Genomic DNA, 26,948 nt, shown 5'->3' with positions numbered 1-26,948 from the left:
ATTAATCTTTTTTTATTCAATCTCATTCAATCCAATTCATATTGAAATGTACGATATCAGATCGGAGTGGTTGACTCAATCAATCCGGTTGGACTGATATGGGTAATATCAGATCAGATTTACCCATTTCATCTTGACTGACAACATCGAACCCTATTGACCCGGCCTAGTGAATTTACCTGGCTGTAGTGGAATCAAGTCTCGTCTGACATTTTTTAATTAAAAATGAATATTTGGTACCCTTCTTGGACATTTTCGTTTCTTTATTCAATCAAAACCCCTGGAAGCCTACCTCTAGTGGGTTTCTAAAGGTTCCATTGACCAATTAAAAGTCAAAGTTACAAAGAAACCAATATAAATTAAACATAAACAAACTAATTTCACCCTTGTGTTGCCCCCATAAAAGTGTTTTCAAGTTATTCATGTAGCCGACCTCTAGACGTGTCCACACGATCTATATGACGATGGATATCCTCTACTTCTCTTCCAAACCATCTTTAAGGTTCAATGGATATTTTCACCATCTGAGTCTTACACAAAGAACAAAAATGTTGGTTCTCAGGTTTGGTAGGCATGGGCACATAAAATGACCCATTATTTATACTTATTCAAGGAATTTTTCAAAAGTATTTATAGCTTAAGTATATCAATCAATGTTTGTAGATCTTATGTGTGAGACCCTCTAGCCCATGTATTAACCTATTTAATGGCCCAATAACCATTATTAGTGAACCTTATTGAGATAATATATCAACATATACATTAATTAATAATCAATTTAAACCAATTGATAGGTTCAGTTTCCAGCCCATTGGGTGCCAAGCTACACCTCCTGCTCTTGAAGATATAGATAAGTAATTGAACCCTATCATGGAACCTTGTCCTCATTAATTTGTCAAAAAGTATAATGCTTCATCTACATGAGACTCCCAAATTACATGGGATGATTATCCTCAAAATAGGAATCTATCTTTTAGTTTGTACTTATGCGTAATAAAGATTCTCATTTGCTATTAATAATGGTTTCCATAAAACGCACTCCCAATTGTGGATCTCGGGTAAGCCTGAAACACCAACTTCACAAAAAAGGCTGCATTTAGTCTACTTATTAATATAGTTTTTTAGTAAACAATTAATGCATTTAGGGATGCAGACCCGATGGATGATCAAATTGATTGATGGCCAACAAGAACATATTTGATCTATCTTGGATGGAACTGAGTGTCTTGGAATCCAAAAAAACAACCCATTGTTGGAAGGGCAAGCACAAAGGCCAAATACAAATCCTTTCTCTTCAAAAGTCAAATGAATCCATTCTCTGCTCAAACAGATCAACATTTTATCTGATTATTCCTGAATTCACTAGTGTGATGATATTGGAGCTACGTATCCAGTATCGTAGGTTATCATCTCTCAAATATTGTCTCTCTCTTTTTCACATTTATCATTTCTCCAATCTCTTTCTCATTTCTCATTTCTCATCTCCTCTCTCTCTCTCTCTCTCCCATTTCTCATTTCTCATCTCTCTCCTTTCTGATTTCTCACCTCTGTCTCTCTCTCTTTCTTATTTCTTACCTCTCTCTCTCTCTCTCTCTCTCTCTCTCTCTCTCTCTCTTTATTTAACAGTTATTGGTTCTATGTGTGTCTCCTTCTCATTTCTTGTCTATCTCTGTACTTATTCTCCCTTCTCCTCTCTCTTTGTGCCTCCACATTTCTCATTTCTCTTTTCTCTCTCTCTCTCTTTCTCTCTATTTCTCTCTCTTTTTCTCATTTCTCATTTATCATCTCCCATCTCTTTCTCTTTTTACGTATATCTATCTCTTATATCTCGTCTCCCTCATTGCACATCTCTTTCTCATGTTTCTCTCTATTCTCGTCTCTTATTTTGCATCACTTAATTACCGTCCTCATATTTGTCTTTTTGCTCATCTCTCTCTTTGTGCCTTTGTCTCTCTGTCTCTCTGTATCGCTCTATCTCTCTGTCTCTTTCTCCCTCTCCCCTATATCTTTCATTGTCCATCTCTTTCTCTTGTCGTGTATCTCTCTCTCTCTTTTATCTCCTCCTTCATTACACATCTCTCTATCATCTCTTTTTTTTCTCGTCTCTCATTTTGCATCACTCGATTACTATCATTCTCATCTTTCTCTTATAGCTCATCTTGCCCTCTTTGGGTCTCTCTCTCGCTCTCTCATCGCATCCATATCTCTCTCATTTCCCATCTCTTTCTCTGCTCTATTGTATCTTTTCTTCCTCATTACTCATCTCTGACTCATCTCTGGATTCCCATCTCTCTCTCTCTCTCTCATCTTTCTCTCTTTTATTTTTTCTCCTATTTTTCATTGCTTGATTATTGTCCCTCTCATCTTTCTCTTGTCTCATGTTTCTTATATCTCCTGCCTCGAATCACATCACTCTCAATTATTGAGTCTTGATTCTCATATATCCCTCATCTTGTCAGATTAGTTTTTTAATCTTTGAAGAATAATATACATAATTGTATATCATTAAGTGATCACTTTCAGACCAAAATTAATGTGACTTACTTAATAGTAATGACAGGATTAAGAAATTTTGAACAATAAGTATTCTTACTAAATGTGTAGAGGCTAATTCTATCTTACTTAAAATTATGGAATGAATTAAGACAGATTAGAGATGATTAACTATCCCCTGTTACTATAAATACGAGCCAGGTTCTTCATTGACAAAGGGATTGTGACTTCTCTCTTGAGCAACATAGTACTTAGTGAGACTTCTGAAAGTCAAAGTGTGCTGATCCAAAAGGCCTTCCCTCAAGACTTTTCGATTCTATTAGTTAAAGCACAATGTATCGAGGTATGTTTAAACATACATACATGATATTCTTTGTTCTAAAGAACTGGTGCAAGCCTCCTGTGGATCGAACACATCTGTCTCTCATGTCTCACATTTCGGACCTCGCTCTCTCTCAGGTCTTCTTCGTCTTTACGGCTATAAAATACTAAATTCAATGTTACATTTTGTAAATAAATGCATGGAAACTAGGCTATTTTGAGAGGTGCACAGTTCATATTTACACCCCATAATTGCACTCACTGCCCAAGGGGTTTGGCGCAATGGAAAATTTTCTCACTTGGGGCAAATTTCCGCTCCAAACTGCAGCCAAACGGCTACTCATTCAAAGGAAACAATGCATCCGGTCTGTCGAATGACAACTACTTTCGTATGTAGTCCAATTCTCCCTTTTTTTCTTCATAGTTTGGCAGAAAATTATAACGATATTAGTTCTTTTAAAAAAATCATAGCTTTGTCTTTCTATAGCGTGTTCCAGGGACTGTCATAAAAGTGGGACAAAGAGCTGGGTTTTTTGTGTGAACCAATGACTAAGCAAATTGATTTTGTGAGGAGGAACGGGACCAGGTTTGAATCAAGGACACTTCCTTATCAAGGTCCAAGCAAATTGGGGTGATTTTGTGGGTTTTCAGAATCAACAATTGATGTCAGACATCGTCTAGGACGTCGTCCGGTCGACACTGAGTATGATGGCTCAGTGTCGATAAGTGATGATGGTATCGAACATCGACGGTGTTGTCGTCCGACGGGTGAACCCTAACGGGTCAATGTAACTACGACGCAATAAGTGAGTGTCCCACGTGTCGTACGTGCAAGCTTCGACTCGAGGGAGGCATCGAGCTCCAAGCTTGGACGGGGTCGCTTCTTGACGACGACGGTGGCCTCTCGAACCTCGTCGGAGTGACGAAGACATCTACGGCCGTACGGATTCTATCGTAGGGCTCGCATGTAACAGACGGTATCGTCCGTACCGTTAAGACACTCACAGAGTCGTAGTTTTCTCAATTCTTCTCTCTCACCTACCTAGCCTGAGCGCGGTGGAGTCAAGACGAAAATATACCGCAAAAGGTAAATAAAAGAGAGACGGGAGAGGACGGCGTACCTCGTCGGCGTGGCTCACAGTGCAGGATTTCGTTGACGGTCGGCGCTGGTCGAAGCAGGTGTAATAGAGGGGCGCCGGAGAGCGGCGGCAGCTCGACGAGCAATGATGATGCTGGAGCTCTATGTAAAGGTTAGAGGAGTCGGGGAGGCGAGAGAGTGACCGAAGGGGGTGGGCTGTTTAGCTCGAGCCCCACGCCCCGGTGTGGAGGTCGCATCCTGAAAGGAGGGGCGCAGCGTGACCGAGTAGCAGTGGCGAGTTTCAGCCAATGCGGCGTCAGACGGGGCTCGGTGGCTCAGCGGGGTGAATGCGGCTCTGCCTCCATCAAGTCACTTAGTCGAGCAGATGGTGTGCGAGAATCAGCAAGCGTCTGAGTCGTCGTCTGTGGCAAATGCAAGGAGTTGCTTGGCACGGATCCTGATCAGGGGGCGTCTAGGGGACCGTAATCCCGACCCCGAATGAGAATACCGTGAGGGGACGAGGCAGGTACCTAGGACCCAACACAAACGTCACCGTGATTGTAGGGCGATCACTGCCAGTGGTCGGTCAACGGTCGGGTTGCCACAGGAGGGGAAGAGCGATCGAGTCGGGGACGCGAACTCGATACATCTTCTCGACACCCCTCAAGGGCGCAGACGTTCAGCCCGGTTGACTAGTCAGCTCGGCCTCCTGCCTCAAACCGTCGCGGGACTCCAAGGGTGTCCCGACTCCCGCTCGGTGCAAGAAGATGACCCGAACCGTTCTATCGGGGCGGCGCGAGGCAAGGGACGCGGACGGCTTCGCTGGGCGACGGGGATGCGTAACTCCTGGTGGGGATTCGGGGATGCTCCGGTGTGAGTCCGGAGTGCTTTCTTGCTCCACCACTACCGCTCGAGGGGCACACAACGCGGAGATGTGTTGCACCTGTGCGCAATGATGAAAAGCCGCCGGGAGGAGCCTGGAGGGGTCTTGGCCTGGATCTGGTGGCCTGACCTCCCTCTCACCGGTCTGGATCCGCGGCCAGAACGAGGTGGCGACCTTGGGCGGTGCCTCTTGTTCTAACCCTTCTACACCGCCTCTCTTCTCCCTCAATTCCTCCTCCCTCTTTCTTCTTCTCTTAACGAGGGAGGGAGACCAGACAATAACGTAAACAACTTAATCGAATTCTTCCCGGTCTAAGGGGGCTAGGCCCCCCCCTCTTCCCTTATAAAGGGGAAGAGGTCAATGGGTCCTCCCCCCTTAGTGGGTCAACGAAATAACAAGAGGATCCATAAGGGGGCCCTTATAAACTGGGCCCCCATTACACATAGAAAGGGGTGGGGGGAATCAAAACAAGATAAAATAGGAAAAGGGGACAAAGGAAGGCCCCTTTCCCTTGACGATAGAACGATGGGCGCGGACAAAACACGTCACGACCGTGACGAAAACACAACGACGAGAATGGGAAAAACACAAAACACGAGAAAGAACGACAAAAAACAAACATGATAAATGGAGCGATTTCATCCGCTCTTCGACGACGATGGCGGTCCACGCACACGACGTTGCCGACGATCTCCGATGGCGTGTGCCATCAACAATGTTTTTAATATTTCTTGTCTGATAATCATTTTTGAACCATAATTTCTCAAAAAAGTGATTAAAATAGAATTAAAATTAAAATTTTATTAGCTTTATCATTGCAGGTTTGATCTAGGTATACAGATTTTTATCCATTTGTTAACTCTTCTATGATTTATTTTGAGAAACAAATCTGATTTCGCCTTTTTCTTGTTGCTCATTTCGCCTGCAAATTTTGAAAAAAAATAATTGTGTCAGATATTCATTGGCTGTTATGGCATCCCAATGTGTGGTGGCATAATGGAAGATTTTCCAATAATTATATGTATTAATCATTTTCTACACTTGTGGTTGGTCAATGTGATTGAATTAAATGGCAACATGTGGCTGGGCACAACTTCAATACCAAAATATTTAATTTTTTTTATTTGAATCAAATAGAAGTCATAAAAATATGTAGAATATGGATTTTGACTTAGAAAGTTATATATTCCTAAATATAATATCCAATTTTTCATGAATATATTTATTGACTCAGAAGTTTTTCAGAATATGATGTTGAAAAGTCTATTAAAATATCAAAAACTCCACTAAAATCATAATCTCACTCTAAAAAGAGATTTAATAATTTGGAGCTTGATAGAATCTATGATTACATAATGTTAAAATTCAAATAATTAACCCAATAATCTGTGCATTATCAGGCATCCATGTGATACATAATTATAGAGATTCTATGTCGGTGGTATTAGATACTATGTTTGCTTCTTATATCTGAATTGACCTTTCGGTGCTAACAAGCAGGAGATAGTTGAGCAAAGGGGAGGTGGAGATGAGGGTGGTAAATGACACAAGAGGTTCTGCTTTCACTATGAGAGCACTTAACCTTAAGTTTTTTTTCTAACGACTTAATGTCTTTATAAGAGAGTTATTATGTTCCTACCATAATAAAAAACATTTCTAATATTTCTTATTTGGATAGACTCTTGTACATTGTGATCATCATGAAAAATATTTTTCTATTTATTTTAGAACTATATGCTTAAGCAATATTGGCCAATGGTTTATATGTGATGGATGTTTCTTACTAAAATTCGTAAGTAGATATTTCTCTAAACACTATTAAATAATATGTGGACATGACCTTATGCCATTGCTGACTTGGGCATGTTTGAAATGGATGGTAACTAAAATTACATAAATATACATACTTGGGTCTGTTTTCTTTTTAATCATATGCAACCTCTGACAGCGACGTAAATCACAAGTCTCAGGGATTGGATAACATACTGTGACCATTTTGGAACTGATACATTTTTAATGTAAGCTATCCAATACCTGTTTAAGCAAGGAGTGGATCACTTTTACTGATAATTGATCACTTTTAATGATTGATCACTTTACTGATGATCTGTCTAAATTTGGACGATATATTTAATGAAGTATAATTTTAAAGCATTTGATAAATTCAAGGAGTTTAATTATGAAAAAGTGAATTGATATAGAAACCATATCAAAGCTCTTAAATGAGATTGAGGACTAGAATACTTGAGTACCAATATCAGATAAATGACAAAGAATAATGGTATCCTGGCTCAGCTTCATGTTCCCTCCGTAACACAGATTAATGGTGTGTTAGATATAAGAAATCACACATTTTTAAACATGGGGAGATCAATCATGAGTTTCTCAAGATTGTTGTTGTCCCATTGGGAATCTGTGGTTGATGAGATACGTAATGTATTGGACATCAAAAATACGCAAATTCCACTCCATTTGAGATACGTAATGGAACAAAACCAAACTTTATGTATAAAAAAGAATGGGGTGTGTAGGCCTATGTGAAGAGCATGACCTATAAAAACAAGAACCAAGAAATGTAGTTGTGTGGGATACCCAAAAGAAACATTGAGTTAATAATTTTACAACCCACAAGGACAAAAATTGTCTGTTGCAAAAGGAATAAAGTCGTCTCAGATGAAATACCAAGTTTCAACATTACTACTACATCATTAGATGAGGGCTCAATTCAAGATCATATTCAAGTATACAAAGAGGAACCATGTAAGTCAGGCCAAGTAGAGAGACAACCTGATCGATTTGTTGGATGTATCACTTCAGGTGAAATTCAAGACACTACACCTTAAGGATGATCATTCTTTGAATTATGGTTGAGTTTCTATAGAGGTTTCCAAAGTGTCCTCCATTGGTACATCTTAAATCCTTTTTTATTTATTTGAGATTATAAATAGGTTGAGAAGTACTCCATACAAAGCTTAAAGGAAAATCACAAGAGGATCAAGAAAATTATAGTAATAAAGAGAAACATAACAATGAGTAAATTGTAGTCGGGTATGTCAATCATTGAATAATGTTATCTTGTTTTCATTAGTGACCCCAAATTGCACAAGTAACCGAATTATCATTGCATGGGGTTTTTATTGGGTTCTAGAAGCCTTGATCTGGATGAACATGATGATTCCATGCAGTGTAATACTTAAATGGAATCATAATGGCATCAACAAAAAAATTGAAAAGAAGAACACATGCATGGGTCACATTTATGATGCCTTCAATCCTCAAACGAGTCGCCTGGAGCTGCTCATGTGTGTAGCATACGGAAGTATCCATGTGGTCCCCGGCATCTTGAATCTCCTACTTCACGTTGACAAGCTTTGCTCAACCTCTGTTGTCGTCATTATGTCGTCTCGATTACATTGGGAATGGAGAGGAGCCATGGGGAGAAGGGAGAAGATGAGGAAGGCCGTTGAATTATTCTAGCCAAGGTGAATTTCATTCAGTGTCTTCCCCTATTTATAGTAAGTGGGTATTTTTCAAAAAAATACCCCAAACTTTAGTATTTCTTTCAAAGTCCAAAGACCATTTGTTTGTGACCCTTTGGGGCCATATATCAGTCTAGTTAATGACTCTAGCAACCCAATAACCTCTATTGGCCTTCCAAATTAATTATATATATCATCATATATAATAATTAATATCAGATTAACTTATGATAATTGATAGTTAAGTCTCCAACACATGGGTGCCAAGCTGCACCTCGCACCCTAGAACATACAAAGGAGCGTGTATTGACTCACTCATGATACCTGTTTGTCATCGATCACCGTGCACGTATAGTCCGTCATCCACTTGAGACTTCAAGGATGACTTGGGTATGGTAAACTGTCAAACCTTAATGGGTACTCTGAGTTAGTACTGATGCGTTTGGAAATCATCGTAGGACTCCTCTTTGATATTTCATTATTTTGGCCAAGCACTTTTTAGCATTGTCTTCCTTGAGTTGTATCCTCTTATACTATGGGTGGATGATAACATCTTGACAACTCAATCATCTTCGTGAACGTCTTGATGTACCTAAACTAAGACCATTTAGAATCCTATGATTAGGAATTTGTAGGTCATAGTCAAAGTACAATTGCCCGTCCACAAGACATCTTTGATGTCTCAGGTCTACGGACCACTAACGCAATTGTGACGTGAAGCAACCTAATTGACAGTATGATATAATATTATTAATTGGTTTGTACGGATCATTTCAGTAAACTCTTTGTACTAAAGAGCACCCACTTTCTATCCTTTGTGTCTCCACACTGATGGTTACGGGATCAACCATACTCATCATATGAGTGATGCTAGATAGTGTTATTCTATCTTAATACATTGATGTCCTTCTCGAGTATTATTTGAATATGAATGTTTAGAATGCATGCTTAAAGACTAGTGATCTCCATATTACAATCTCACCATAATTCACTAAGTCCGATCATGTATTCACGGACTTCATTATAAGCATCACACGTACACTATAATGAATATGTTGTATTAATGAACATGGAACGAGATATGGAATGTGTGATTGGCTTGCCGGCCACATATGTTTTCATTGTTTTTAAGGTCTTACTTTAAAACCTCATGCAAACTCTGGTCCAGTGTGACCTTGAGCAAGTTTGTTTAGTGCCCCTCTTTAATGTTATGCCTCTCCCTCCCCGTGGTAGTGTTTCCTTGTCCTTTGTCCTGTGCCATTGATTGTCTCTCCCCTTCTTCACTGAATAACATGTTCTCAGTATCTCTGTCCTTTTATCACCCTCTTTCTTCTACTAATCAGAAGTGGACCAATCTTGAAGTAGTGATAAACCTCTTCAACCCAGCATTAATCTTATGAATATGTCAATGAAATTTATGTTTGCATATTATGTGGTGAATTATCTTTTTATATTGGAAGTTCTTTGATTGGCTTTTATCAAAGTGCATTGACATAGTTTGGGGTTTTAAGTGATGTCTTTCGATGTACCTGATTATTTACTTCACTGAGATTTTGAAATGTGACTTTTAACTCTTATTAATGGATTCCTCAAATATGTTCAAGATATATAAATAGATGATAGATTAATAGAATGATAAAATGATATGTATTTATAGATAGATAAACTGATATATACAGATAGATATAGAACTACGTCATGCTCTATCGTTCTCTTTCTCTCTCATACCATCTATAACAGCATGATCCTACATGATCCCAACAGGGAAAAGACCAGGAGCGAGATTTATAATCGGGCTTGGCCATTATAGAAAATAGGAATATACACCTATGATAGACAGAATGAAAAAATATTTGGGAAAGAGAGAGAGAGAGAGCACTACCTTCTCGGCTGCTCTATTGTTCTGGACCCGAAGTATTCGGCCGCTAAAAGAGCGCGCGGGACATCCGCGAAAACTCCAGGGAAAAGAGAGAATTTCGGGCGTCCGGGAGATTATAAAAGATCGATCTCCATTCTCCAGAGACAGATAGAGAAGGAGCGGGCCAGAGAATATCAAATCTGGGCTCCCTCCTAATCGGCTAATCGCATACAAAATTCGTCTCCCCCTCTCAATTCTCGTCCAATTCTTCTTCCCGCTCATTCTTGCTCCTGCGACGATGGGCAGCGAATTCCGGGATCTTCCTCCCGTGAAGAGGTTCAAGCTTCTGCAGGAGAAGAAGAAGACGAAGGAGGAGGGGTTTGACCCGTTTTGCCTCCCCCCGAAGAAGAGAATCGACCTGCACCGATTCTGCCTCCCGGTGAAGAAAAGAATCGAACTGCACTTCCTCTGCCAGCCCATGAAGAAGAGGCTCGAGCAAGGCGGAGAGAGAAGAGATAAAATAGAACCAACGCTCATTACTGAACTTCTTGAAGAAATAAAATAGAACCAATGCCTATCTTTTTATCAGAGGTCGACTCGATCATCAGAAGAAAAAGTGGGCATAAGATGAGATTTAATCATTTCCTAATTTGGAACATAAGCATCATGTTTTTGCAATGGCTATAAATGAATCTTTAATGTTTGTTTTTTTACGCCATATTGTGAAAGATATCCCTCCAAACTGTGCATGCGACTTTCAGCAAATACAGCTTTCCGTAGACTTCAATATGTATCCTCAACTCTTCCTCCTCTTATGTTTACTACATAATTTTCTTGTAAATTATGGCCCATACGACATCGCCGCCACCAGCCGCTTCGTGTTCATCGTAGCATTTCTTGGAGAGAATTCAAGAACGCTCCTCTCAAGGCCTACTTGCACTCTTCGCGCGTCGTTCTTGCGCGCCTCGGTGAATCGCACCGTTCTTGTGCGCCTAGTGCCAACGCACGTCGCGAGCGTGTACACTCCCGGCATCTTCCAAGTGCACCCGCCAGCCGCGCGCGTCTGCCCCATGCGACTGCTTGCAACCTCGCTCTCCCCCACGCGCGCTGCGCGCAGCAGCCCACGGCCGCGCGCGGCCGCTCTTCTTCGAGCGCGAGCCGTGCCTTCCATGTTCCTATCGCCGCTACGCAGTATTGTTACTGCAGTATGCGTTCCATGTTCTATCGTTTCCCTTTATCATTGCAGTATTGTTATTTCTTTGAGTGCGGGTACTTCTACGTGTTCCTCTGCCAAGGATTACTATCGATTCTTAGGAATAGCCACTTATTTGTAGAGAGGTAGGAAGTTTCTTGAGATAACGAATTGGTTCACTAGCTGCGGAGGACGTGGACGCCGTCAGACACTTGCGTTGTCCCCCACTTCAGAAGATGTCTAGTTGATCCGTCGGGTCATTGGGAGTCTGATCGGGATTAGTCCTCTCCGATTCTTAATTGATCCTTACACGTATTTCTCATTGACTTTTCAACGATTCTGCATTCATCGTACTACTTACATACCCCTCTGCTGTTTCCCATGTGTTGTAACACGAGTCTGACCGATCCTGGTGCTCTTCGTGTTACAACACCGTTTCATCATTTTAGCCCATTTTGATAATCACTAAGCTCCCAAAAATTCTCCAATTTCCTAAGAAAAAAAATTGTATCTTCTAAGTCCTGTAAATTTATGCACATCTGGAACTATAAAATAATCATCAGTAATCAAACTGATTGACTTCATAGAAGTCAATGAAGTTAGTGAAAAATAATCATAATGTGCAAAAGTTGGAATTTCTAGCTAATGCATAAATATTTGGTTAATTCAAATAATAACGTGATAAATTATAAATTCATAATACTAAAAACATCTAAAATGTATGGAAATATATGTTCATTTATCAAGTTATCAAAAGCCCTCTACTGGGACAACATTAACATTGAGAGATGAAAAGCTAGGAAAGTGAATGAGACTAGATGTCATAGTAGTCCAAGTTGTAAATTGTAGATACTAGGCATTGTGTGTATTGATATGTTGATGGAGAGAGCAGTCCCACTCCATCAGACACGTCATCCAAGCCACCAGCATAGTCATCAGACGCCCCGCCGATTCATGTCCAACCTGACCGGCGCCTCAAGGCGAAGGTGAAAACACCCGGGTTCAAATACCCCCGGTAATACAGGTCCGCGTATTCGAATGTTTTAATCTTCTTTGGCACATGCTTGTAATGTTGTTGTGTTTACCGTGTTCGTCATTTGTCGTGTCCTTTTCATGTTTTATGAGATTAGTAATCCTCATGGTGGACGTCTCCAAAGCCCGTAGAGGGCCAAGAGTAATGACAGGCTGCAAGTCTGGTGGTCGCACCAATGATGAGGCAGGCTGTTTTATGAGATTAGTAATCATAGTAAAAGGTCTCTATAAGGAGGTGGAGCTCGGGGAATTTGTCATGGAAGGGGGCAACAGTTCTAAAAGACAAGACCGAGCAGGGTTGGTCTCAAGGGCCCTCTATGGGGCATTAGATGTGGCACGACGCGAGGCCTGTAGTGCAATATTAGACGGTGCATGTTGTGGGCTGGTCGGTGTAATTGGCCCAGGAGGGAAAACCCCTAGAGTTAGGGCGGGACTTGAATTCTCAATCACTAAAGGTAGCAACATAAGGGCTACAGTTGTGATGAAGTACAAGTTCTCTGTAAGTGGGGCCCTTTGTATAGTCGTCGAAATTGCGAGTGGCAGTGTGTGTGGAGAAGCCGGCGTAGGACGCGGGGTTCTCAAATCCTCTTAATCCTAGACATCTTGTCGGACTCGAGATTTTGCCAGTTTTAAGACTGGCATCACAAGAACAAGAACAGACTGCTCATCAATATATTCTATTAGGCTCCGTGTATCCTCGAAGTCCGAAGCCCCTATTTTTGCACTATGCAGACTCATGGCACGAGGTGCTCTTCTTCTATGTTTTCTATCTTCCATGTCATGGTGACGGTGAGCAGGCTCTTGTTGTCTGATGTCCTACAGCTGGAATTGATATCGAGATTCTGGTGCAAGTGCAGCTAGCGGAGCCGGCTGTGGATGGTTGCCCTGATAAGTGTGCTGTCCACATGACATGTACGCAGTCAATGGCGCAGGAGGTGCCGGTGGGGCGTGGCAAGTATTATGCCAACGGTGCATACAATGCATAAGGCACGGGCGGGACGGGCTGTCCATAGTGGGTCGGCGGTGCGCATGGAGCATGCAGCTCCGGTATGGTCGGGTGTCCGGATTGGTAGGCATGTTGTTGTGGTGGCATATGATGTTCCACAGGTAATCATGGAGCAGGATATTGCCCGCGCTGCTTATAAGTCGACGAGGGTGCTAAGACATCGCATCACGTAGTTACATTCCTGTAGGGAATTTATCCGTTAGACAGCGTCACCGACAACATCCGGCATCACATGTGTAATGTGGTAGCTAACACGTTAAGGATCCTGCCCGGAGATTATGTTTTCAATAAGGAAACTCAAAGGAATTAATGTGGGATTACATAAGCAATTGAAAATTTGGTTTAATTTGGTGCAATGCAAAGAACTGTAACGAGGTTTAACAAGTTGTGCGTTCTCTTTAAAGAACGCAGACAAAGGTGGTGCACAGTTGTTGTCAGCTCATGCCTTAAGGTGTAGGGTTAAGTTCCTCAATGAGCGCAACATTAAGTTGCAACCATTGTGGAACCCTGAACAGAGAAATGGTTATAAACAAGAGAAAGGTGGTAATGATGTCAAACGGTGGCCAGGACAAAAGGTGGCAAACTCAGAAAAGTGAGCAAACGTCCAAAATACATCCTTACTTTCAAAGTGTAGGCTGAAATTCTCTTGTATGAAGCCTGAATTGCTAATAATGATTGGTCATCATATGGTGGTGAATTTGTTTCCAGGCATTGTACACACCACAGGTCACACTATGGGAGCTGGCCATGCCTGAAATTGTTACCTTAACCGCAAGTTGGGGGGAGGCCAAAGATGGGACTAGTGACTGGAGTGCAGTTGTAACAATGTAGTTGTTTTGTAAGGTGTGCTGGGATCATCTCCTTTTCATGGAGAGATATTTTTTGTTGGGTATTTTTTTGTTTGACACTACTTCGCATAAAAAAATAAGCTACATTTGAGCTAAGCTTAGATATGGATGTCTGTGTTAATTTCTTGATGATGAAATAAGAACAAGATGTGTTAAATTATAAATCTTTACTAGGTCAGAACAACTTTATAGGATCCTTTTTTACATCCAAATGTCCCACCTATGTGGCAACACAGGGCTGTAAACATGAATGGAAGGGTTGGGCATTCTCTTTTGGCATAGCAGGCCTCCTAGTTGGAGGTCCACACAATGGTCTTTTACCTCAATGGTAGAGTGCACCTTTGATAATTGTGCCATTGTGCAAGGGCTGTGAGGGTTCACAGCCACCTGGAGTTCAATGTGTTCATTAGCACCTTGCACGGAGATGTGGATCATCCAAGGCATATTGGCATGGTGTATTCTTCTTTTTTGAAAAAAATTTTGAATCAAAACTTATCCTTAGGTTTATAGATGTGGCAATTTATGGTGGATCCAACTCTCAATGCACCCATGGGATCCAAGTTTTCCGAGAGGGACCAATAAGGCTGATCTTTTCTCGAGAATCCATACATTCGTTTTCAGTGAATGGACAGTTATCTCTCAAGGACAGGTTTATGCTTGGCCTCAATGCGGAAATGGAGAACCTAAGAACACATTTTCATAGACCTAAAACTACGAGACCACTTGTTTTTTTTATTCTGGGGTGACAAAATGATCATAGCATTCGAGCCTTTTTTCATGTTTTTTCCTAAAGGTCAAGAGAACGCAAGAATAAACGAGATTATGGTGGTGCACACGACCATGCACCATCACCGGACTTGACACCACTACCACAGAAGACATCCCGTGTCATGACACATCGCCAGCACCAACTTCGGACCCGGGATCCGAGCATCATTTAAATTAGATGTGAATTTTACAGTTATTTCAAATTTTATCTTTCCCACAGCACGCACAGTCGCCCGTGCCCACAACGCGCACGACCGCCCGCCTATCCACTCAGCCGCCGCGTGCAACCACCAGTGTCATCGCCTGCCTGCTTGGCCATCACGCCCACCTGCCTGCCCCCACGGCCGCCGCGCACAGCCACCCAGCCCCACGTTGGCCAGCACAGCCACTACTCATCACATCACAATTGGATCCACCTCACCCTATAGAAGCGCATGTCATTTTCTCCTACCAATGACGCATCGACAATTTTCGCATCGCCTTCTTACGCTACGCTGGTGCTAAAGGTCCACCCTTCCCTCTTTGGTGATCCACATTATTTTATCCAGTATTTTCTCGCATGTTTGTCCACCGCCGTCAGACTTAGCAGAATAAGTTTGAATCTTCTCGTGGTCGACCATTTGAGATATTGAATTTGGTGCTTTGTTTTCACCGCGATGGTTGTAAGACAGTTCTCCCGCCCTTGACCAAGGAAAGGGACTCCACCATCAACATTTTACTGGATTTAAATGTTTGAAGTCGATTGTGTTGATTTGTGCTCTGTTTTATCCATTCCTTGTTGAGTTAGCCAATTCTACTCGTGTCAGTCCTAGTCATCCTGCATCAGATTACCCTTCCTTACAAAAGGAAAGAATGTGAAATTCTTCTTATCCATCTCTTGACTAGAAATGGAAGTAGGTTTGGAAAAGTATCATTGATCGTTTAGGGTTGGGCCAATAGGATTTCTTACCGTCTTCTTTTTGCTTACCATTGCAGCATTTTCACAAAGAAATTCCATGATAAGGGGAAGGGTGGAGTAATAAAAACACACTTCTAGAGCGCAGTACAGCAGAGAGTTGTGTGCTGTATTTGAAGAAGGATGACTCACTCCTAAAAAAAGAATATATTAATTCTCCCCCAATTGTTTGGATCAAAGGTGAGGTGATTTACTTCATGCACGAGGTTCCTAATTCAAATTCAAGATGGCCTAATAGTGATATGGAAAATAATAGAAGCATTTGAATCCTTTATGCATACTCCAGTTGGCTTAAGGGAATATAGCTTAGTGGGTAAAGCGCTGCTCTTTCAATTGGATCACTATGATTACGGGTTGGATGTCTGATTGTCCATGCACTAATGATAGTATATTTTACCTGAACTATTGGCTCACATTTTTGAAGAAATAGGGAAGAGGACCAAAACATACCACTTAAAGACTCTATTAAGACAAATATCAGGTGTCAAGAATGTAGAGGAGGTAGGTGCGTCGTTGGTCAAATCTAGTATGCATTTTACATGTGCCTTAGTTGGAGTCGGCGGCTCTCCTAAGGTTCTCGCATCTGAGGTCCCTGTGAAAGAGGATCAAGTTGGCCCTGGCGAACAACTTGATGTACTATATCTCTTCAATCCTTTGAGCAAAATGTGACAAAAGGAAGGAAGATACATGGACTATCCCTAGTGTCTCCACCATGTAGGAACTAAGAGATGACCCCAAGGACACTTTTGGCATCCAGGGGTGATGGACCAACCACGGAACCTATTCAATTAGTGGAACATATTATTTGTCCATTCTCTAGTCGGGCAGTAAGGGTCAGCGAAGGACAATCAGTTGTTCTTAAAACCAGAGTGGGGAATAAAAAGGGGGGAGAGTTCTCCGTTCATGATTCCCATGCAGCTGATTTCTCCATAACGACAAGAATCCTAAATAGGATAAAAGGATAAGTCTCAATAGTGTGCATCATTGTCATTCTTAGAATAATAATCTATGTATCAGAAATATTTAAATACAAAAAACTAAAAAAATAAAAATTAAAGGATTATAAAATTTTTATTATAATTTTTATGAGTTTATTTAATTTATAGTTTAACTGTACTCTCTTCAATTTGTTGAATATTTAGTAAATTGTATTTAATAAAAATAAGCATAATCACATTTTTAATTAGTGATTATAATATAATTAATAGGGTTGTGCTGGATAATTGTAATTATATATTTATAATTAGGAAAGAAACGAAGGTGGGCAAAATTTCGATGTATAATAATAATTAAGGTAAAGGTTGATGTCCACATTATGATATCAAAAGATCAATATATAAAAAAATACAAGTAAAGATAGACGGTGAAAGATACTTGTATAAAAGTAATTATAAATAACGTAATAAAAAGGGATTATTCTCCCATCTTAAATAACATATAAATGTATTATTGATGCACTTCCCATCCATCCCTCTTCGTTGTGGCTTCTAACGGCTAGGATGGGCCACCGAAGTATTTGCCCGCTAATAGAGCGCGCGGGACATTCGTGAAAATGCCAGGGGAAAAGAGAGAATTTCGGGCACGCGGGAGATTATAAAAGATCGATCTCCCGATAGAGAATGGAGAAGGAGCGGGCCGGAGAATTTCAAATCTGGGCTCCCACCGTCGGATTAGTTGATGGCGACCAAGACAACGCGCCAGTACCGGACATGCCTCCACCTTCTCAAAAGACGTCCCGCGTCATGACACGTCACCAACGCCAACTTCAGAACCGTCCTCTGACGTGTCACGATGACACGTCGCCAACGTCGATTAACATTAGGGTTTTAAATTTTCGGTTATCTTATTTTCTCTTTCCTCCAAGGCCTATACATAGGCCAATGTTGTAAGAAAGAGTTGGCGAATTTTTTTAGGAATTGAAGTTTCTTCTTCTTAAAGGAAGTTTCCCTAGCTGTCTCCGGTCCGAGCCACCGCTGCTGCCTCTTACCACCGCCACCGCCATCGAGAGAAGACCACCTGTCCTCCTACACCTGCGCATACTGCCGACTGCCCGCGCCTGCCATGCGCACGTCCACCCGCGGTGGCCACACGCACAGCCGCCAGCCCGTGCCGGCCGCATGCACAACTGCCCGTCCACAGGGTCGCCCGCCCACAACCATCGCGCACAGCCGCCCGCCGAGGCGGTCGCCACGCACAGCTGCCCGCCCACGTGGTCGCTGCACGGAACTGCCTGCCCACGCGGACGCCGCACGTGGGCGGGCAACCCCTGCATTCAGCATCTAGGGCTTCAGATCCTATGTCCTTCAACAGTGCGCCTCGTTTACCGTTTAGGTTTTGGGGCGCTGCCCTGAACCCCGCAACAGGCGACTTCCCCCTTGATCCCCTGCCAACTGACCACGTAGTTGGATCTGCAACACCCTGTCGAAGCACACATCACTCACCCCTGCCAATGACGTGTCGAGAATTACCCGCACCGCCATGGCGCACTGCTCTAGTGCCGAGGTAAATTAAATCCTCTTTGGTGTCGGTGTTCTTCCTCGTTTGTTTTTCCACAGCCGTCGGATTAGTTGATTTGGCTTTTGAATCTTCTCGAGATTAGTTGATTAGGCCTTTGAATCTTCTCGCGATCGGCCATTCGATTTTATTGAAATTGTCGCTTTGTTTTCACCATGGTTGAAGGGGCTGCACCATCAGTATTTACACCGGACTTAAATCTTCGAATTCCACAGTGTGAATTGTGGTCCGACCATCCTACCCTACTCAAGCTAGCCTACCCTAACCGGCCAATGCCATCATCTTGCATCAGAATTAGCATACCCTAGTCAAGCTATCCTACCCTACCCAGTCACCCGTATCAATTCTTGTCCAATTCTGTCTCCCCAGCGAATTCCGGGATCTTCCCCCCATGAAGAGGTTCAAGCTTCTGCAGGAGAAGAAGAAGAAGAAGGAGGAAGCACTTGGCCCGTTTTGCCTCCCCCCAAAGAAGAGAATCTAACTGCACCGATTCTGTCTCCCGGCGAAGAAGAGAATCGAACTGCACTTCTTCTGCCTGCCCACGAAGAAGAGGGTCGAGCTACGCCGCCTCCGCAACCCGCCGGACCGCTGGCCACGCGAAGATCGCCGAGACGGCATTCTGAACGGCCCCATCTCGACCCTCCCCTAGAAGAAGAGGGTAATGGCCCACACCCCATTTCTCCCCTTTTTCGAAAACCCCTTCCCCTACTGTACCCTTCTCAAGAGAGCCAGAACAGAGCCCGACAAGACAGAGGAAGAAGAACACCCACAAGAACAAGAAGAAAAACAAGAACAGGAGAAGCCGAGCATGGCGGAAAGAGAAGAGGAAGAAGAACAAGAACAGGAGAAACCGGGCATGGCGGAAAGAGAAGAGAAAGAAGAACAAGAACAGGAGAAACCGAGCATGGCGGAAAGAGAAGAGGAAGAAGAACAAGAACAGGAGAAACCGGGCATGGCGGAAAGAGAAGAGAAAGAAGAACAAGAACAGGAGAAACCGAGCATGGCGGAAAGAGAAGAGAAAGAAGAACAAGAACAGGAGAAACCGAGCATGGCGGAAAGAGAAGAGGAAGAGGAGGAAGACGACGACGGTCGCTGGCTCACGTCGCGTGCGCGCTGCTCGTGCCGGAGGCCTTCTTCCGGGACCCCGTCGGGCGCGAGGAGACGGACCTGTCGCGCGGGCCGGCCCGGCGGTGGAAGGGCGACTGCTGCGTCTGCGGCTCGGCCCGCCGCGGCTGCGTCGCGGACTGCTCCGAGGACCGCTGCGGCCTCTCCTTCCACGCCTCGTGCGGCCTCGCCGCCGGCTTCTGCGTCGAGTACAGACAAGATAAAACAGGTGGGGGAATCGTCGTAGCCTACTGCCAGGAAGGCAGGAACACACCTGCCTCTTGACCAAGGTGCTTCCCTCAAAAACTTGGATACTCTTACTCTCTCTCGCTCTCTTTCTGGGTCTCTCTCTCTCTCCCTTACTCTTTCTCGTTCTCTCTCTCTCTTTCTCTCCCTCTCTCCCCCTCTCTCTTTCTCTCCCTCTCTCCCCCTCTCTCTTTCTAGTCCTCTTTCTCTCTCTCTCTCTCTCTCTCTCTCTCTCTCTCTCTTTCTAGTCCTCTTTCTCTCTCTCTCTCTCTCTCTCTCTCTCTCTCTCTCTCTCTCTCTCTCTCTCGCTCTCTATCTCTCTCTCTCTCTCTATCTATCTCCTCCTCTCTCATCAGCTCTCCTCTCTCTCTCTGTCCCACCCTCATCCTCTTTGTGTGCATGTCTATCTCTCTCTCCCACCCTCATCCTCTCTCTGTGTGCATGTCTATCTCTCTCTCCGACTCTCATCCTCTCTCTGCTTGCAAGTCTATCTCTCTCTCCTTTTCTCCCACTCTCATCCTCTCCCTCTGTCTGTCTATCTCATCGGATTGTGTGTCTCTCTGTCTCTCCCTCTCTCTCTCATCCTCTTTGTCTGTCTTTCTGTCTGTCTCTCCTTTATCAAACCATAACATTGATACTTAGTTTCTGTCTACTATCCCTACTATCCCTAACATACCTCCTCTACCATCCCTAAAATGTCTCTCCCCCTCTCTCACACCTTTAACATAGAATTCACATTTTACTCTCTTTGCTATTCTCCATTCCTCTCTTCTTTTCTAAACATTCACATCTCTCTAACTCTTAATCTCTCTCTATCTCCATTATTTATCTACGTCTCTCTCCCTCTTCATTTCCTAAAATCTCTCCATCTAACCCTTTCTGTTTCCTCCATCTCCCATTATTGGCATACATCACTGGTCAGTGTTCTTGGCAACAACAAGCGACTGGGAAGTTCAAGTTTGTTCCTCAACACGAAAATAAGATGAAGATAAAAAATTGAAGCCTCGCGCATTTCTCTCTCTAACTATCTCTATCTCATGTTAAGTACCTCTGCATCTTCTTTACTTTTTGGTCTGATAATAGCAGTCTACTTTCTTTTACTTAACCTGCGCGACAACTGTACAGAAAAAAAGAAGCAAAAAAGCTCATCTTCAATTAGGAACGCTGTTGTTTGAGGGATAAACAAGAAAAAGAGAAAAGAAAAAGAAAGGAAATTCCAGAAGGAGATGAAAGACTGGGGAACAAAAAACTCACCGATTTACTCATTTTTGGTACACCCCTCATTGGCGGAATTCGGCGTCGGCACCGCCGAATCTCTTCAATCTCTCTCTTCAACTGATTCACAGTGCCGCTATCGGATCAGCTCCGGCCAAATAAGCGGCAGCGAAGCATCTCTCAAATATTCTTTTCAGAAAATTTGGGGCTTAATACAGCTCAGGGGATCTTGAACAGCCTCTTGAGCTTGAGCACCAGCAGCCATTCTTCGTTGGAGAGTTCGTCCTGGGAAGAGAAATCAGCATGTTGTTTTTAATTATTATTATTATTATATATGGCTTTTTAGAGAGAAGAAAGAGGAGGCAATTTTTTACCCGGTAATCTGATTTGAGAATGTCGATAGACTTCCGGGAGATGCGGCTGACAAGTTCATCGTCCATGTCGAAATGCCTGCCAAACATCTTCTGCTGCTCCTCCGGGCTGCTTCCAATGATCTGCAACACCAATCCATCCACAATCTTCACCAAGCAATCGATAGAACACAGAAATATATTATAATATAACTAGAGAGAGAGAGAGCTGAAAAAAAAATCTTCAACGAGACCCACAATCTGCCACCTTAACATCTCCAAAATCATATTAAATCCTCACAAGGACATTTTATCTATCCAGAGAGAGGGATAGAAAAATATTCTCCAATTTATCAAAGATCACACAAAATTATAATTGCGTGAGAGAGATAAAGAGGGAGAGAGAGAAAAGTATAAAATCAGTCAATTCTCCAAGATATCTATGGGCCACAGATATAAAAGTAGAGAAATTTTCACCAATTTCAGCACAGAAATATAGAAATATAGAGATCAAGAGATTTCCTTTAGTCATCTATCTAAAAAAATGCGAATCTATGGAGAGATAATAAGAGAGAGAAAGAGATACCTTTATGGCGACCTTCTGCCCCTTCTTGGCAGCGTCAACTTGCTTGTGGTTGACCTCAATCGATGCAATCCTGCCGATATCAATGAACTCCTGTGCAGGGACGCAAATGGGGGTCCCAACCTGCACCACAACTAAAAAATTAGCAATAGTGAAACGGAGAAAAGGGAAGGTCAAGAGAGAGAAAGAGAAGCGAAGAGAACAGGAGAAGAGAGACCTTCAGAATGCCCTCAAGGACATCGACACCAAGGATGATGGGGTCCTTCTTGTTGAAGACGCAGTTGGGCATGATCTGTAGGATGCAGGGGAAGACGGCATCGTCGGCACTCTCCCTTTTCTTCTCCTCCTTGAGGGCATCAATGTAAGCCTTGAACTGGTCGAAGAGGTGGTAGATGATATCGGCAATGAAGATCTTCACGCCAAGCTCCTCAGCGAGGTCCCTCGCCTCGGGGGTGACCTTGACGTCAAAGGCGAGGATTGCAGCGTATTCCTTGTTCCTCTCCAGCATCACGCTAGCCTTCATCACGTCCTTCTTGTGCACGGGCCCAATGCTGATGCCACTGACTGGGATGTTAACGGCAGGGCTCTTGAGGAACTCAAGGAGGGCTTCCAGCGAGCCCAAGGTTGAGGCCTGCACGCAGACACCTTCTCCGCTCTTGTCGATGCGGCTCATCACGTTCTTCATGTCCTGCATCGCCATATCCGTGACGGACTCGAGGTCGTCATCTGGGCCGACCACGTACAGTGCCGTGCCCGCGATAGCGTGCTCCAGACCCTGGGTTTGCGGACAGAAATGAGGCAGTGAAGGTCAATGTTGATCCTTTTGGTCAAAATGTCTCTATTGATGTTTGATCCTACCTGAGCAGTGATCTTCACTCCTTGTGCTGCCTTGATAGCTTTGTGATGCAAATACGAGCCCTATCAATTACATCCAGAACAGATGCAGTTGGTAAATCAGATATATAGCCATGTAAATATATATAAATATATATATGTATACATAGCGTCTGTGAAAGATGGATGAAGAAAAAAAAATACACAAAAACGTTTGGCAAATAGGTGGTTCGGCAAAAAGGTGGATTAATAGATCGACAAAGAAAAACAGAGATATTAAGGAATACAAAGACAAATAAATCGAGAGGAAGGGAGAGAGACGAGTAGAGAGATATGTGGCTAGAGAGGAGTAGAGCGATAGATAAGTAGACAGAGCGAGTGAGAGGGAGGGAGAGAGAGGAAAATAGAAATATGTACACAGATAGGTTGATAGAGAGGAAGATACGTAGATAGAGAGAGAGAGAGAAAGACACGAAGAGAGAGATAATACATAGATAGGAATATAAGTAGCTAGAGAGGGATATAGGAATAGAGAGATAAGTAGATCGATAGGCAGATAACTTTGTAAATCACTCGCTCGTTCGCGAGAGAGAGAGAGAGAGAGAGAGAGAGAGAGAGAGAGAGAGATAATATAGCGGCAGCAAGAAAAGAGAAGAGGAAGATAGAGAGGGAGAGAGAAGAAAAGAGAGACGTGTATATAGATATGAATATAGGTAGCTAGAGAGGGAGGGAGGCCAAGAGAAAGATAGGACTAGCAAGATGAGTAGATAAATAGGCTGATAAATCGTAGATAGAGAGAGAGAGAGGACGAGACTGAGGCTGAGAGAGCTAAAGATCGAAATATAAAAAGGAAGAAAGAAAGATCGCTAGACCTTGATGCGGAGCTCTTTCATCGGATGAGGAGTTAACAGAGCTCGAATGTTAGTCACGATGGGGCCCTGCAGAGGGCAGGCGAATTACTTTAGAAAATTATAAACTCCCCATTAATATTATACAGAGAACAGATGGGAATGAAGACAGTGCCAACCTGCATGCCGCAGACAACAATCTGATCTCCTTCGTGAAGTTCCCCATTGACCAAAACTACGTCTATTGTTGTCCCCAACCCCTCAATTACTTTGACCTCAAGCACAGTGCACTGTTCATCACAAGCCGAAATTTAAACAAAATAAAAATAAAAAATGAGAAAAGAAATGAAAGAAGATGATACACTAAAAGCGGAGGGTGCACCTCCAGTTCGTTATGAAATGTTAACTTCTCCGCCATTGTTCTCTGCGCCCAGAACACGAGAACCAGCAAAAGATCCGGCACACCTTCACCGCTGTGAAACATATTAACTCGTTTAATATCAAGGACTCATCTCTAGTCCTTTTTCTCATGTATCCAAAACAACAATAATATACCTGAATGCACTCGTTGGAACAATGTTGAACGTATCCCCCATGTCTTTATTCTTGTAGTACAATTCTGTGTTTATCCCTTGTTCCATGAACTGGGTAATAATCTACAGGAAAGCACAAGAAAAAATATTGTTAGTGGATTTGATTTCGTCCTAAACGAGAGTAAAGAGACTAGTGATGACCTGAGTTACTCTCATTTTAAATTCATTCTGGACGTCCTTCGACTGCTGCCTCATGGTCACTTGGATCGGAGCATTAGGGCACCTCTTCCACCCATAAAGCCTATCAACCTGATCATTTCATGAAAACCTCAATTAAAGTCGATAAACGAAAAACAAGAGGAAATCACAAATGAAATGAAGCAGACCTTGTTCAGAGCGACGATAAACTCGGTGTTACGACTTTTCAAGAGATTAAGCGACTCAATAGTCTGTGGCTCAAGTCCATGCATGATATCCACAACTAGAATCGCAATGTCACACAAACTAGAGCCTCTGGAACGCAAGTTGGTGAATGATTCGTGGCCAGGAGTATCAATAACAAGCAACCCCGGCACCTTCAATTTGGCATCTGATTTCAATTCCTTGGTCCTTTCCCTGATGTTTTCAGCAGGAAAGTAAGTAGCCCCAATCTGCTGAGTAATGCCTCCAGCCTCTCCTTCTTGAACATTTGTACGTCTGATGCAATCCAGAAGCTTGGTCTTGCCCGTATCGACGTGCCCAAGAATGCAACAAATAGGGGACCTAAGATTATCCTCAGATTCTTTGGAGGAATCTTCACTGGGAATCTTCTTCTTGGGCGCTTGCTTGCTCTTCTTTGTTTCTACAGCAGATTCAGCTACTGGGGCAGGCCGAGGTGCAGCTACCTTCTTCGTCGCGGGGGTGGCGGATACTACTTCGCTAGCAGGTGGTTTAACTTGCTTAATTACCTTGTTCTCCTCTTCCTCCTCAGCAAATGCATTGGCGGATGGCAGAGTAACGTCTATATCATCCCAGCTCTTTGCGTCCCAGTCTTCTTCTTCTTCTTCTTCTTCCTCCATTGCTTGAACTTCTTCCAAGGTCTCTTCAATTTCCATGGTCTGAGGCTCAGGCTCAGGCTCAGGTTGAGGTTGAGGTTCTTCTTCAACAACGGGTTCTTCTGCTTTTTCTGTAGCAGGCTCCTCTTTATTTGCATTCTTTGAATGGGCCTGCCTGGATTTCTTCGTCTGGTAAATGGGTCTTTTCTTTGCCTCTTTGTCTGGCTCTGCCATGGGTATCTCTATGCCGCGTGCAAGGAACTGGTTCCTCATTGCTTCTAATCTCCGGGCTTCCTCCTTCTGTTTGCCTGTAAGCAGCTTGCCCTCTTGTTTCTTCTTCAGAAGCTTCTCCTTCTCCCTCTCCTTCTTCCTCTTCTTCGCCTCCTCGGCGAGCCTCTCCTCTTCCTCCTTCCTCAGTCTCTCTTCCTCCTCCTTTCTGATTCTCTCCTCTTCCTCCCTCTTCTTTCTCTCCTCCTCCTCTCGCCTCTTCGCCAGGGCCTCCTGCATCTGTCTAACGTTCTTCGGGAGCTTCTTCTCAGGAAGCTTCTTCTCAGAAACTTTGGGTTTAATCTCTTCCTTCTTCTCATCTGCGGCGGCGGCTGCCGCTGCCTTTTTCTCCTTCTCTTTCTCCTTCTTCTTCTTCTTCTTCTTTGCAGCGGCCGATTCCCCCCCTTCAACAGCGTCAGCCTCTTTCTCTTCTGCATTACCCTCAGCTTCAGCGTCTGCCTCTTCCGCTGCTGCAACTGCAGTTATAGAAGGGGAGATACTAGGCTGGGACGGCGCCGGAGCCTCCCCCAACTCCGCTAGGATCTTCTCCAAGTCTTCCTCTTCCTGTGCTGTCTTCCCACCTTTCTTCTTCTTCTTCTTTTGCTGCTGCTTCTTTGAATTGGCCTCCTCATCACCCGTAATCTCATCACCCCCTTCAAGGGCATTGACTGGCATAGAAGGAGTGACTTCTTCTTCTACTACTTTCACAGAAGCAGGAGCAGGAGCCTCTCCAATCTCGGCAAGAATCCGATCTAAGTCCTCTTCCTCTTCCACAGTCCTCCCACCCTTCTTCTTTTTCTTCTTCTGCTGGGGTTTCTTCAAATTGACAGATTCCTCTTTCCCACCATCTTCCCCATCAACTGCGCCATTCCTAGAGACAGCCTCGGGTTCTGGGGCAGCCTCTACGACTTCTCTGATCGCCTCGTCTTCGGGGAAGGAATCGAGGGCGGCGAAAGCACTGGCAGCTTTACCGCTCTTCTTCGACTTTGAAGACTTCTTCTTGCCGGTAAAGACGATGGCGGCAGGCTCGTCTTCAGCCGCCGGTTCATCAGAGACAGCGATCCTCTCCGATTCCAATGAATCTACAGCGGGATCGTCGTCGTCTCTCTGCGGTTTACCGCCTTTCTTACCACCCTTCTTCCCACGGATTTCCTTCTCTTGAGGCGGCGGAGGCGCAGCCGCCTCTGAACCATCATCTGGTGGCACAAAATACTCATCATCGTCGATGGCGAAACTCTTCTTCTTCCCCATCTCGGCTTCCTCCGACGTGAATCTTTCCCTGTCGAAGGAACCTCAAAAAAACCCTAAAAAGAGGCGCGAACGAAGAATTAATGATCCAGAGATCGCAATCAGTTCAATCTACAAACATTTGCAGATTGATTCTCCATGAAGAACACGAGATGAATCGAAAGTGGAGGAAATCGCAAGTATCGGAAGAGATTGGGGGAGACGATCTGATCCGCCTTCAACCTCGCCGCTAAACTGGCAACAACAAGACCGAAGTATT

At 43.5% G+C, this 26,948-nt stretch overlaps 2 protein-coding genes and 1 long non-coding RNA gene across 3 annotated transcripts; 1 reads left to right on the top strand and 2 right to left on the bottom strand.

The window, feature by feature from the left end:
- Nucleotides 1-2,774: 2,774 nt before the first annotated feature.
- LOC144703843 (uncharacterized) lies at nt 2,775-5,075 on the bottom strand. Its single transcript, XR_013581647.1, has 2 exons — nt 3,936-5,075; nt 2,775-3,230 (listed from the first exon to the last, which is right to left on the bottom strand). It is a non-coding gene; the product is annotated as an uncharacterized LOC144703843 (long non-coding RNA).
- A 5,335-nt stretch (nt 5,076-10,410) lies between these two features.
- Nucleotides 10,411-20,816, top strand: LOC144703432 (RING/FYVE/PHD zinc finger superfamily protein). The gene is made up of 3 exons (XM_078575599.1): nt 10,411-10,612; nt 18,720-19,821; nt 20,700-20,816. Exons 1-2 carry the CDS (start codon nt 10,411-10,413, stop codon nt 19,814-19,816), a joined length of 1,299 nt encoding a protein of 432 aa, XP_078431725.1. The 3' UTR covers nt 19,817-19,821; nt 20,700-20,816.
- An 85-nt stretch (nt 20,817-20,901) lies between these two features.
- Nucleotides 20,902-26,944, bottom strand: LOC144703752 (uncharacterized). The gene is made up of 11 exons (XM_078576001.1): nt 24,527-26,944; nt 24,342-24,449; nt 24,163-24,263; nt 23,990-24,080; nt 23,787-23,897; nt 23,632-23,697; nt 22,784-22,843; nt 22,143-22,700; nt 21,929-22,048; nt 21,367-21,486; nt 20,902-21,277 (listed from the first exon to the last, which is right to left on the bottom strand). The coding sequence occupies exons 1-11, from the start codon at nt 26,690-26,692 to the stop codon at nt 21,212-21,214; spliced, it is 3,567 nt and encodes a 1,188-aa protein (XP_078432127.1). The 5' UTR covers nt 26,693-26,944; the 3' UTR covers nt 20,902-21,211.
- Nucleotides 26,945-26,948: the final 4 nt, after the last annotated feature.

Source organism: Wolffia australiana, chromosome 5 (assembly GCF_029677425.1).
Source record: "Wolffia australiana isolate 7733 chromosome 5, ASM2967742v1".
Lineage (NCBI taxonomy): Eukaryota > Viridiplantae > Streptophyta > Magnoliopsida > Alismatales > Araceae > Wolffia > Wolffia australiana.
Note: the sequence above shows the minus strand (reverse complement) of the source record. Positions and strands in the feature narration are given on the sequence as shown.

What these genes read in the sequence shown, in the direction of transcription:
- LOC144703432 (XM_078575599.1), top strand. Translation starts at nt 10,411, where the DNA reads ATGGGCAGCGAATTCCGGGATCTTCCTCCCGTGAAGAGGTTCAAGCTT. An exon ending in GAAGAAGAGGCTCGAGCAAG is followed by an intron (nt 10,613 to 18,719) that starts GCGGAGAGAGAA and finishes ATCTTGCATCAG; the next exon opens with AATTAGCATACCCTAGTCAA.
- LOC144703752 (XM_078576001.1), bottom strand. Translation starts at nt 26,692, where the DNA reads ATGGGGAAGAAGAAGAGTTTCGCCATCGACGATGATGAGTATTTTGTG. An exon ending in TTATCGTCGCTCTGAACAAG is followed by an intron (nt 24,450 to 24,526) that starts GTCTGCTTCATT and finishes TGAAATGATCAG; the next exon opens with GTTGATAGGCTTTATGGGTG. An exon ending in TCCTTGAGGGCATTCTGAAG is followed by an intron (nt 22,049 to 22,142) that starts GTCTCTCTTCTC and finishes GTTGTGGTGCAG; the next exon opens with GTTGGGACCCCCATTTGCGT.